Here is a 13,272-nt window from a genome sequence, read left to right on the forward strand (position 1 = left end):
GAGGGAAATTAAAATAATATATGTACATGCAACTATGCAAGCTGGTGCAAATATGAAAACGAAGAAAAGTAAACGACGTCCCATACTCTTTGACATTCAAAGTAATTAATACTAATGACGTCTTTCATTATGCAATTATTTTTGGATCAAAAAAACAAATTTGATCTCACTTTAGGAGAATATAAATTTAAGTTTTTTTTTTAATAAAAAAAAACAAGAAATGAAGAGTTAACGTCGTCAGGTTCTGATGTCAACGCCGCATTGCTTCCAAAAAAACGTGTATCAAAGTTCTGGAAGTCTTTGTTTTTGTGATTTGATTTGATTATATAATAGTGTTGTTACAACTAAGTTTCGTCGTCGTACTCCTCACAACCACAGATACCTAATCCGAAATCAAGAATAGATTCGTACTTATTTCGATATACATATATATCATGACCAAAACAAAATAACGAGAAAAATTAGTTTAAAATTAAGATTGTATGAAGAATGATTGATCTTTTTGTGTGTTAGGTGTGTGTGTGTGTTTGTATGGGTGCAGTTACAAACGCTGACCCATGATGAAGAACACAAGTTAAGTTTCTGAACATGAGAGAGCTGCGTACGTAAGCAAATGTAAAAGCTCCAAAGAAGCTATCCATCTAACAATAGCAATATCCATAATTCCATATGATTATAGCAACAGCTATTGTTGGGAGAGACCAAAACTCAATATCTTGATAATATGTTTTCTTCAACTTGCATAGCTCTTTGATTTTTGCTGACACAAATTAGAAAGCTGCCCAAAGATCTCCCCCTTTTCAGGGATTCTTCAGATTGCCCACATGACATAACTAACACAATATACCATATTCTGAAATACTAAATCTTAAACTAAACGTGTATACAATCCTAATTAATTTTCAAATTAGTTACGTTATCGTATAATCATCTATCTAGAAAGAAAGTCAAATCGACGTCTACAAGATTAACAAACTCAAATGGAATCAGTGAGAAGTGCAAACTACAAGGTCCCAAATCTATGAACTGTTAAATTTTGTCTTTCATCAAGCTAAAAGACGATAACAATGGAGAACAAGTCTCATACAACGAGCGAGCGAGAACCCCAAGTAGCAAATTTGAGTGAATCCAACTTATTGAATTGGTTTATTCTCAATTTAAACGATTTAAGAAACTTTGTAATCAGGAAATTATAATCCAAAAAACAATCTCGTTATCCAGATAGAGCAAAGCCAAGCCACCAGTTAGAGTAAGCCACCAGGCACCACCAACTCCATTGACACCACAAAGCACAAAGTCCTCTCACGACACGAGTCACCACGCACGCACGCACGGTCCGGTGTAGCAAAGCGACTCAGGTGGTTAATTGACCAAAATACCCCTATTAAGTATTGACTAAAAAAACAAACGCATATCCCGAAGATGGATCTGAGTCTGCTGCAGCTACAGCTTCACGGCGTGTTAATCAAAGGCCCGTCGTGTCGTTCTTATTGGGCTTCTTCTTCCTCACTCTCTCGTCCTCGTGATTTCATTTCTTCTTCTCCGTTTCTTCTTCATCGAAGACTCAAATCATTCGGAAGAAGAAGCTGCTCTCGTTCTCGTGGAATTCGATTAAGACGGAGTGGTTCCTCGGCGATGCCTTGTTCTTCTTCTGAGACTCTTACGGCTTCTCGCGTCGGTTGTGGCGGAGGAGGTGGTGGTGGTGCCGGTGGTGTTGGAGCTGAGAATGCTTCTGTCGCTAATTTCAAGCTGAACGAGTCTACTTTCCTTGCTTCTCTCATGCCTAAGAAAGAAATCAGTGCGGATCGCTTCGTTGAAGCTCATCCTGAGTACGACGGTCGTGGCGTCGTTATCGCTATCTTTGGTACTACTACTTTGCCTTTCGTTTTGTTTGTTTATGGAGAGAATTTTGCATGACCTTTACGCTATAGTTAAGTTGCGTGTACTGGATTAGATAATAGAGCGATTGTTTGGTTTTAAAGACGGCGTTGTAACTCTCCGAGTAAAAGTCTGATAAATTGAGGAACTGAGCAAATGGGAATTTGTTTTTTTGTTTTCCAGATTCTGGTTTTGATCCTTCTGCTGCTGGCTTGCATGTAACTTCTGATGGGAAACCGAAGGTTCTGGACGTCATTGACTGGTATATTTGGGGTTTACTTGAAATTTGTTTCCGGTGTTCTTTGTTTGTCGAAGTGACTGACCTGATGGTATCCATTTTTTCATTGTTCAGCACTGGAAGTGGGGATATAGATACCTCCACAGTAGTGAAAGCCAATGAAGATGGCCATATCCGTGGAGCATCAGGTTGGTGATTCGATCTAGAAAGAGATATTTATGGTATCTGCATAATAGTTTTCGTGCTCATGGCTTGTCAATTTTCTAGTTATATTATACGTTGCTCATTTCCTCTGTTTAAAAAAAAATTGTTGCAGGGGTACCTTTGGTTGTCAATTCGTCATGGAAAAACCCCACAGGAGAGTGGCGTGTAGGTTGCAAGTTGGTTTATGAGCTATTTACAAGTGACTTAACTTCTCGTGTTAAGGTAGCAATTAGAGTTGTGATTTCTTTTGGCTGTTGGGTTCATTTCATCCTCTCGTAAAATTTTCATCAAATTATATAAATCTTGTCTGCAATTTCAGTTGTCTAATATCTCTCTCTGCTTTTTTTTTCACATAGAAAGAGAGAAGGAAAAACTGGGATGAGAAGAATCAGGAAGAGATTGCAAAGGCTGTAAAGAATCTGTATGATTTCGATCAGGTGCTACAAAGATACTGAATCTGCTTTCCTGTATCGTGGATGTTGAGTTAGGCAGTGCTGTTTAAATTCTATCTTAACCTCATTTGTCATTTTTTTCCTGCAGAAGCACAGCAAGGTAGAAGATGCGAAATTGAAGAAGACCCGCGAAGACCTCCAAAGCAAAGTTGATTTTCTGAAAAAACAAGCTGATGTAAGCTTCGAGACTGCCCGTTGGTAATTTTATTTCTGCATATACTTGTTCGCTGTTTTCTTGAACCTTCTCTGTAAATCAATTGTTTTGTTTTCTGTAGAAATATGAAGACAAAGGGCCTGTTATTGATGCTGTTGTGTGGCATGATGGCGAAGTATGGAGGGTTGCACTTGATACGCAGAGTCTTGAAGAGGATCCAGATTGTGGGAAATTAGCAGACTTCTTCCCCCTGACTAACTACAGGCAATTCTTCCTTTAAAAATCTATTTCTTATGAAAGTTCAGGTTTTTTATCGTTTGGGAGCATAATTCTTCCACCATTTTTTTTTTCTTTTCACCTCAATCTAATATGTAATACAGAATTGAGCGGAAGTATGGTGTGTTTAGCCGACTAGATGCATGCTCTTTTGTTACTAACGTGTATGATGAGGGAAATGTCCTAAGCATTGTAACTGATAGTTCTCCTCATGGCACTCATGTTGCTGGAATAGCTACTGCACACCACCCTGAGGTGCCAACGCATTTGTATTGATAATTTGTTATATGGAATAGTTTTTATATTGATAATTTGTAGCAATCAGTTAACTCCTTTTCTATGTGTATGTTAGGAACATTTGTTAAATGGTGTAGCACCTGGTGCACAGATAGTATCTTGCAAAATTGGAGACTCTCGGTTAGGTTCAATGGAGACCGGAACTGGCTTGACACGGGCATTGATAGCTGCCCTGGAGGTAATAATTCATTTGGCTGAAATGAATTTACCATGATTACAATTGTAACTTCATAAAGTTACATCCTTTCAAGTTTGAGCGAAAACAAGTCGTATTTCTCTTAAATAACTTCGCAACATCAGAAAAGTTTCTTATCTGTGTGGGTTATTGTATGTGAGGTATGCATTGACACACGTCAATACGTTCAGTATCTCTTTTTGTTATGCTGACTTCTATAATAATGTTACAGCATAAATGTGATCTTGTCAACATGAGCTATGGAGAACCAGCATTACTTCCAGACTATGGGCGCTTTGTTGATCTTGTTACTGAAGTATCATTCAAACCCTTCTGTCTTTTTTTGGGCAGCACTTATTACCTTGTATTTTGTGATTTTTATCTTGCATTTATTGACATTATGCTATGTTTTATTTAGGCCGTGAACAAGAGACGCCTAGTATTTGTAAGTAGTGCTGGCAACAGTGGTCCAGCTTTGACAACAGTTGGAGCACCGGGTGGAACAACTTCCAGTATCATTGGTGTTGGTGCATATGTTTCTCCTGCAATGGCAGCTGGTGCCCATTCAGTAGTGGAACCTCCCAGCGAGGGGCTTGAATACACTTGGTATTTACTCTTTTTTCCTTTCTTTTTATTCATTCTATAGGTAGTTGTAACTGGTACTAAATAATTATTGTTATATTGTAGGTCAAGCCGAGGACCAACATCTGATGGGGATCTTGGTGTATGCATAAGCGCGCCTGGTGGTGCTGTTGCTCCAGTTCCTACATGGACGCTTCAAAGACGCATGCTCATGAATGGAACATCAATGGCATCTCCTTCTGCCTGCGGAGCAATTGCGTTACTTCTAAGTGCTATGAAGGTTTCTTCGTCAACAATATTCTTTTACTTATGGTATGCCTGTTTCTTTTTCATTCTTGCCATTCTGCTGCTGACATTCTTTCATACTTCTGCAGGCTGAAGGCATCCCAGTTAGCCCGTACACTGTGAGAAGGGCCCTCGAGAATACATCTACACCTGTTGGTGATCTACCTGAAGATAAACTAACTACTGGACAAGGGCTTATGCAAGTTGATAAGTAAGATTCTATTCTGCAAAATTAAAATTTGACACCATATTCTAAATATTCTAACTATTTAGATTCTATCATATTCTTGTCCAAAAAAAAAAAAAGATTCTATCATATTCTAAATAGTTAGTTAATTTATTTTGTTATGACAGGGCATATGAATACTTAAAAAAGTTTCAGGACTGTCCATGCGTATTTTATCAGATAAAGGTCAATCTCTCCGGAAAAACAAGTATGTAAACAAAGGATTTGAACTTTATTTTAAGATTTCAAGCTAGAAGCGTATTAAATATCTGCTTGCTGAAACCTATCCCATATTTTTATTAGAATCAATTATAAACAGGACAACTGAATGTGTTAATTTCCAATTTGTATTTTGAAATTGCATCTCATCTATGAAGCTAGTGAACTAAATTGCTTCCTGCTTTTGCCTGAGGAAAGTTTCCTAAGATTTTGAGTTGAGATAAAATGGGTACCGTTCTTTTTATGATTTACTTTATAAACGCAGTTCCATCATCACGAGGCATCTACCTGCGGGAGGGTACTGCTTGCAGACAGTCTACTGAGGTGAGCTGTTTCTGTATCACAGGAATATCTTCACTCAGGAGTATGCATAGTAATGTGCCCAGATGCATACCAACATTAATTCTATATAAAAAATCATTATCGTCATGCGACATACCATATTCGTCCGTTTCTGGAATATTAATATCTTTGGATGCCCTATCATGGAGCCAGAATTTCCCTTGGCGTACTTTATCTTCTGCTAGATGCGTAGTATATTTTACTTTCAGGCTTTTGTTACATGATATACCTCCTGTCTGTTATGTGAAACAAGCATAATTTTGACTTTCCAGTGGACGGTACAAGTTGATCCGAAGTTCCATGAAGGTGCAAGTAATTTAAAGGAACTTGTCCCTTTTGAAGAATGTCTTGAATTGCACTCCACAGATGAAGGAGTTGTACGGGTTCCTGACTACCTCCTTCTCACTCATAATGGACGTAGCTTCAAGTTAGTGTTTTCCAATCCTAGATCTTGCTGCATATGTTTGGTTTACTTCTCTGTGCCATGTTATCTCTGTATTAAGATTCTATCATCTCTTTTTAGCGTTGTTGTGGACCCTTCAAATCTTGGGGAGGGTGTGCATTACTTTGAACTTTATGGGATTGATTGCAAAGCACCAGAGCGTGGTCCTCTTTTCAGAATCCCAGTAACAATAATAATTCCCGAGACTGTGGGAAATCGACCTCCAGTTATTTCATTTCAACAAATGTCTTTCATCTCAGGTTATCATTTACTGACTTTGTTAATGTGTGCTTATAAAAAAATATATCCTCTGACATGGCATCCATTTTACCTTTAATATGTTATTCATCAATAATTCCAACTTTAGGCCACATTGAACGAAGATTTATCGAGGTACCACATGGAGCAACATGGGCTGAGGCTACAATGCGAACTTCAGGGTTTGATACTACTCGACGATTTTATATTGATACACTTCAGGTAGGGCACAAGGATGATTATTGGTTTCTTTATGCTGCTGGTTCTTATCTTTACTTAATTTGCAGCTTTGCCCATTGCGAAGGCCTATCAAGTGGGAGAGCTCATCAACTTTCGCATCTCCGTCTGCTAAAAGCTTTGCGTTCCCTGTGTTTAGTGGTCAAACAATGGAACTAGCTATAGCTCAATTCTGGTCAAGTGGCCTTGGAAGTCGTGAACCGACTATTGTTGACTTTGAGGTAGGAATTGAGAATTATGTGTGTGAATATATGTGCTATTAAAGCCTTTGCAAAAGGAATGTTAAATGCTTGTGTTTTGTTTTGTCTTTTGTGTCTTCCTCTATCTGGTAAAACTCTAATTATTATTTTAGATATGCTCTCAGCATTTTTTCCCTACTGGTTTTCTTACTTTCCTTTGAGTCATGCTAGTCTATCTTTTGGCCCACGTTAATTTATCCTCTCTTTAGTTGAATGTTAGGTCTCTGGTTTAGCAATAATCGCTACTGTTTGTGCATTCTCGTTTAGGAATGGTTTTGGAAACGATACAGGTGAATAATAATTAAAATGTTCTAGGTCAGTCTTCATGCTGTTTACACCTATGCGATCAGCAAAGTTCTATGTTCAGTTCGGTCACAAGAACTTACTATATTTAGTGACTTGTTAGAAATGAATTGACTGAAGTTATTTGTTGTACTTTAGATTGCATTCCATGGAATTGGTGTCGATAAAGAAGAGTTGTTGCTTGATGGAAGTGAAGCACCAATAAAAGTTGAAGCTGAAGCACTATTGGCATCTGAAAAACTCGTTCCCGTAGCTGTTCTGAACAAGGTACGGTGAATTTAAAGATGGTATCTTCTCCTTTCCCTGTAATTGCTTGTAGTATTGCTTTTGGACAGAGCTTTGATTATTTTTAACTGCAGATACGTGTTCCGTATCAACCAATAGATGCACAACTGAAGACTCTATCATCTGGCCGTGATAGACTACTGTCGGGCAAACAGATACTAGCATTGACATTAACGTGGGTTTGCTTCTGCGTTCTTGCTGTTGTTGTCTAGCTCTCTATCAAATTTTTATGAGCAATACTTATCCTCCTGTTTCTGCAGCTTCAAGTTCAAGTTAGACGATGCAGCTGAAGTGAAACCGTATATACCATTATTGAACAATCGCATATATGACACAAAATTCGAGTCCCAGTTTTTTATGATCTCTGATGCCAACAAGGTACTCTTCAAACTGCCACCTAATAGGATAGATTGTACAAAAATATATTAGCTTGTAATTCTCACTGGTATTGTCAACCAAAAACCTGATACATGTAACAAGGTTTATGAATTTCTGGCTGGGATTTTGTACTCTGTAAACGCTTTTCTGCTTTCGTGATATAGCAGATTAGGTTATTTCTTACTTTTAATCATAGTATTTTACTGCCTTAACAAGCTGTCCTGACATACTTTCAGCGTGTATATGCAATGGGTGATGTTTATCCTGAATCTTCTAAACTTCCCAAGGGAGAATATAAACTTCAGCTGTATCTGAGGTTTGTGCTACATCTTGAATGGTTGTAGTTTATTTAAAATCTGAAGAGTAGAGTTTGTACATCTACAGGCCTAACTGATCCCCTCAACATGATCAGTTGACAAGTTAAACTATAAATTTTTCATGGTTGACAACTTTGTTTCACAGTGCATATTACGTATCTAGTCTTCTACTCTAAAAGCTAATTGTTTTCACCAGGCATGAAAATGTGCAGCTGCTGGAAAAGTTGAAGCAGCTCATTTTGTTTATTGAAAGAAATGTGGGGGTAAGATTGTGAATTGCGTTAGGTTATACTTTATTTTGAGAAGCTAGATGCAATATTTTTCAGAAATAAAATAGGAATTACAAAACAAAGTTGATTTTTTGCGTGTTTACTGATGTCAATATATATCTTTTTTGCAACATTATAATTCATGAAGAGCTAATTTTTCCATCTACTTTGCTGGTGATACAGGAGGTTCGGCTGAACTTACATTCTGAACCAGATGGTCCAGTCACAGGAAATGGTGCCTTTAAGTCCTCTCTTCTAATGCCTGGGTACTCTTTTGGCTCACTTACCAGTTTGAAGTTTTGTGGCTGCTGCGGTAGTTTTTCTCTGAATGCGTTTTTACCTTACTTATCACCCTGCAGGGTGAAGGAAGCGTTTTATCTGGGCCCACCTACAAAGGACAAGCTACCCAAGGTTTAGTAGATAGATGACAAGTATAGTTAATGTTTTGATGCATATATCTCTCAAATGTACAATTTTAATTTCACCTGCAGAATTCTCCCCAAGGATCTGTGTTGGTGGGAGAAATCTCATATGGGAAAATGTCGTTTGATGATAAAGAAGGGAAGAGTCCAAAGGATAATCCTGTATCTTATCCGATATCATATGTGGTTCCACCAAATAAGGTATAAATAACCTACCATTTTTGGTCTATTTTACCTGGTAGCATAGACTTGTGATACTTCTGCAGTAATGCAAGACAATCTGGCTATAGGAGCTCATTTTTTGTGTTTAGCTTGATCTAGTTGTTTCCTTGTACACCATTTCTTTTAATGTTTTTGTGTTTTGTTTATTCTATAGCCCGAGGAAGATAAAAAGGCATCTTCTGCTTCAGATTGCTCTAAATCAGTATCAGAACGCTTGGAACAAGAGGTATAGTTTTCAGGAACATGGTTTATTATATTGGATCTTGCTCTACTTTATGGTCAATGTTCTATATACATAATCGAATCTAATACTGTTAATTAATGTTGAGGGGTATTCTTTTCTATTCTTGGGACTGTTTTACATAACCACTATCTTGTAATTAGGTTCGCGACACAAAGATTAAGTTTCTTGGGAGCCTTAAACAAGAAACTGAGGAAGAACGTTCAGAGTGGAGAAAGTTGTGTGCCTGTCTCAAGGTTTGCCAACAGGCGTTCCTTTTTCTTTTGAATAATGATTTGTGCCATTTTAACTTTGAAAGTTTTGAAAAAGGTATGCAAATCTGAAGTAACTGTTAGATTAATTTGAGCATATGTTCCTTGGCAGTCTGAATACCCGAATTATACTCCATTACTAGCTAAGATCCTGGAAGGTTTGCTCTCTCGGTCTGATGCTGGGGACAAAATCAGCCATCACGAAGAGGTAAAATTTCAAATGAGTTACTATCAAAATTTTGCACTACTCTCTCTAATTATACATTAAACAGAATACTCAACTTTAAAACACTGAGTAGCCTCTTACAAACTCTCAAGCGTTTGTAAGATGATCAGGGACATAAACATGTAAGCTGAATATCCTTCGTTTTGTTTTCGCAGATTATAGAAGCTGCAAATGAAGTAGTACGCAGTGTTGACGTAGATGAGTTAGCAAGATTCTTGCAACAAAAAAGTGAACCAGAAGATGAGGAAGCAGAGGTGTGAAATTATTTTAGTTATTTCATTTGGTTTACAAACTTGGTTTTTCATAGAATTCTTATCTATTTACTTGCTTTATTTACGGATTTGATAACAACACGTACTGTGTTAAATCTGAATTAGAAATTGAAGAAAAATATGGAGATGACACGTGATCAACTGGCAGAGGCACTATATCAGAAAGGGTTAGCCATGGCAAGAATTGAGAATTTGAAGGTAAGACCAACAGTTATCACACTTATATCTCCTGGTTAACTATTAACTAGTCTATCTGGCTAGAATAGAGTAACATGTTAGTTGGTGATTTAGCCTGATTACGCATGTGATAGGTGATGAATATAAGCGCATAAGAACTACTAATAGTGTCATTAGCATTATTTATAGCTAATTAGCATTATTGTTTGCAGGGTGAGAAGGGAGATGAAGGAGAAGAAGAAGAAAGTAGCCAGAAGGATAAATTCGAAGAGAATTTTAAAGAACTGACAAAATGGGTAGACGTGAAATCATCGAAATTCGGTACTCTTACTGTTCTAAGAGAGAAACGGCTCTCACGACTAGGGACCGCATTGAAGGTAAACACATTAATCTATTACTTATACGTTCGAAGAAACTGCAAATGATACTCAGCTGAAACCACTGATCTATATGACTGATAATGTGATCTTCAGGTACTTGATGACTTGATCCAAAACGAGAGCGAGATTGCGAATAAGAAACTCTATGAAATGAAACTGGGTTTACTGGAGGAACTAGGTTGGAGCCATTTGGTTACATATGAGAAGCAATGGATGCAGGTTCGTTTCCCTAAAAGTTTACCACTCTTTTAGTAGTTGTAGCTAAAGTTCTTGTTCAATAAAAGCTTGTCCAGAGCTATTGCGGTTAGTGCTTGTTCAATAAAAGCTTCCAAAACATATAACTTCGTTGTTTCTCTTAAACCGAGACTACTCTTTTATATGTCCTTATAAACTGTTATGCTCGTCGTCTATATTGTGATACATTTTTTCAGTAGTGAATCAATAAAATTATCGATCAAAATTACAATTTTTTTTTTTTCTCGTTTGCTTTTTTTGGGAGGCATCAGTCATAGGCTAATCAGTCATACTCACGTCAGTATAACTCATGATAATTAATATGATCGGTGCCATAGTCATCCAGTGTAGTAAAATATTTGTAATTTTGTATTCGCTGGCGAAGAGATTATATATGTGACGAATCGGATAAGCCTCAAGGAATAGGATCGCATTAAACAAGAGTAGTATAACGACGACCAATAAACACACTAGCTTAGAGAAGGTTTGTTTACTACAAAAACTCCACTAATAAACCAGTCTGGCACCACCTTAATAGCAGACTTTTTGATCCAGCATTTCAACTCTTGTACGGTTCTTTCTTGTCATAAAAACTAAATATATTCGATTTCTTTGTCCCCGTCAATTATTTTGGTATACTTGACCATTCATTAAGTAGTTAGCTTACTTTTACACTTTTGTAATCTCTGTAGTAGTTTTGTATTCGTCCTATCTACTTTTTCCCAATCCATTAAGGTTGACGTGTGATTCGGCTGGCCGATTTGTTTATAACTAAGTAATCCAAGTATAAATGGAATACTATATTATAGCGCATAAAAGATGTAAGATTACCTCACCAACCTACTTCCTCTTATCATCATATGTTTGGTAAATATAAAAGATAATGCCAACTCTGTCCGCGTTTCATGATCTTGTTTGAGATACACTGATAGATAATTATTGACCACTTTCTTCTGTAGTAGTAGCGTAGTGCTCCAATGCGTCATGCCTGATCCTTTTTCGTTTCGCCATCTATGTATATACTTATACACAGGGGCGGACCCACAGCCAAGGTGGTGGGGGCACCTGCCACCAGCATTAAAAAAAAAAAAAAAAAAATTATTAAAAAATTATTTAATATTATTAGAAAATAAAATCTGTCCCACCACAAAAACTATATTTCATCATTTTTCTTGGAAAGCCCATTAATCTATGTACCAAAAAAATATATATTAATATATAAATTAAAGACTTACTAATTTAGACCTAATTTTTTGTTATTTTCTTCTTCTTTAGTCATTTGGTTTCTTTGTGTGACAACAAATCAACAACTATCAATTTGTGAGTTTATTTTCCTGCATTTTTTACAATCGTTTCTATTATATAAGCATTATTTTTTAGTCAATTAATTTTATTTAATCAGTTCAAGCTTATAACTATGTTTCCTGGAAAACATTATATTGGTTTTTATGTTATACATGACTATATTAGTTTTTGCAGTGATAATTGTTTATATGTTTATTCTATGGTTAAACTTTTATGGAAGTTTGTTACATAATTCAAAATTTTAAAATTAATAAATTTTAAAATATAAGTCTATAAATTCAAAATTTTCTAAATTTTTAATTAATAACATGTTTTTTTGTTTTTAATTATTTGAATCTGTCACAAATGAAAATGTGGTAAAAATGTTTCAATTGTTAAATGAGCGTCTGAGTGGTTTTGTAAGATGTTTTAAAGTTTTTACATGACAATTTTATGTCTTTTATAATTTAGTATTTGATAGTTTTTTTTACTATATTTTTGCCCTCATTGAACAAATTTTTCTAGATCCGCCCCTGCTTATACATATGCAAGTGTTTGAAGCACAAATCCCACTAGGAGTTTTTTTTTTTTTTTTTTTCATGCGTTAAATACTTAGATTAGACATTAAAATGTTCATTGACTTGAGTCTATCAAAATGTCGATAATTTGACTGTATGTAAATTATATCGTTCAGTTAATGATACTTTGACAAAAAAAAATCCTAAATGTGATTTGTTTTAGTATAATTTCAGTTGAATACTCATCACATAATATGAGTAAATAATGCTTCATATATAATACGAAGTAAAACATGCTCAAAACAAAGTCGACATCATGATATTTACGTATCAAATTAATTACGATTTTTTTTGAAACGGAGAGGTCTATTACGGAATCTGGGAGAAAATCTATATAGCTAATCTAATTCGTAATCAAAAACGCAATAGTTAACAAATAAAAGCTTCGTCTAACAGATTAATTTTCACGTTACAGTAGTTTTAGTTTACGTGACTCCTCCTTCCTTCGTAAGTCCATCATGTTTTCTTCTTTTAGATTACTTTGTTGCGCCATCTTTGTTGAATTCATATTTTCATAATGCAAACTCATTATTACACTTTTGAACCAGGCATAACTAATAATACTTTTTGTTTTGTAATGTATTTGCATTAGAAAAAACAAATTCAAAACTTATCTTTAGTCATCAAAACCGAAAACGAAAGTCCGTGAAAACGTGAAGTTGATACACGAATCTATCTTAGAAAAATAGAAAGAAAAACAAGAACCAACAAAGTTTGACTTTTATGCTTCAGTCAACAAATAAGTTTAACGATGCTACAAAAGACTTTTTAAGATCACCGTGATCGGTGATTCCTCCTCTACAGAGCTAAATCTCGTCTAAAGTCAATTATTCAACTCTTACCATTTCTTACATAATCCAAAATTTACTCACGAGAATCATTTATTTGGTTTAACTAACCCCTTAAGAAAATGCTTAATAAAGGGGTTG

General features: G+C 35.9%; 1 protein-coding gene across 1 annotated transcript; it reads left to right on the forward strand.

Annotated features, from left to right (window-relative positions):
• Positions 1–1,376: 1,376 nt before the first annotated feature.
• On the forward strand, positions 1,377–10,715 carry LOC17879953 (tripeptidyl-peptidase 2). The gene is made up of 34 exons (XM_006282944.2): positions 1,377–1,864; positions 2,062–2,140; positions 2,231–2,304; positions 2,433–2,542; positions 2,677–2,757; positions 2,861–2,947; positions 3,048–3,190; positions 3,307–3,457; positions 3,555–3,677; positions 3,907–3,990; positions 4,093–4,280; positions 4,362–4,536; positions 4,631–4,752; positions 4,896–4,975; positions 5,252–5,310; positions 5,601–5,755; positions 5,852–6,030; positions 6,138–6,250; positions 6,316–6,486; positions 6,946–7,074; positions 7,167–7,267; positions 7,353–7,470; positions 7,707–7,786; positions 7,984–8,050; positions 8,240–8,322; positions 8,416–8,467; positions 8,548–8,679; positions 8,855–8,926; positions 9,085–9,177; positions 9,305–9,400; positions 9,574–9,672; positions 9,796–9,888; positions 10,080–10,244; positions 10,341–10,715. Exons 1-34 carry the CDS (start codon positions 1,423–1,425, stop codon positions 10,497–10,499), a joined length of 4,155 nt encoding a protein of 1,384 aa, XP_006283006.1. The 5' UTR covers positions 1,377–1,422; the 3' UTR covers positions 10,500–10,715.
• The last annotated feature ends 2,557 nt before the right edge of the window (positions 10,716–13,272 follow it).

The sequence above is a fragment of the Capsella rubella genome, unplaced genomic scaffold (genome assembly GCF_000375325.1).
Source record: "Capsella rubella cultivar Monte Gargano unplaced genomic scaffold, Caprub1_0 scaffold_7, whole genome shotgun sequence".
NCBI classification, from domain to species: Eukaryota; Viridiplantae; Streptophyta; class Magnoliopsida; order Brassicales; family Brassicaceae; genus Capsella; species Capsella rubella.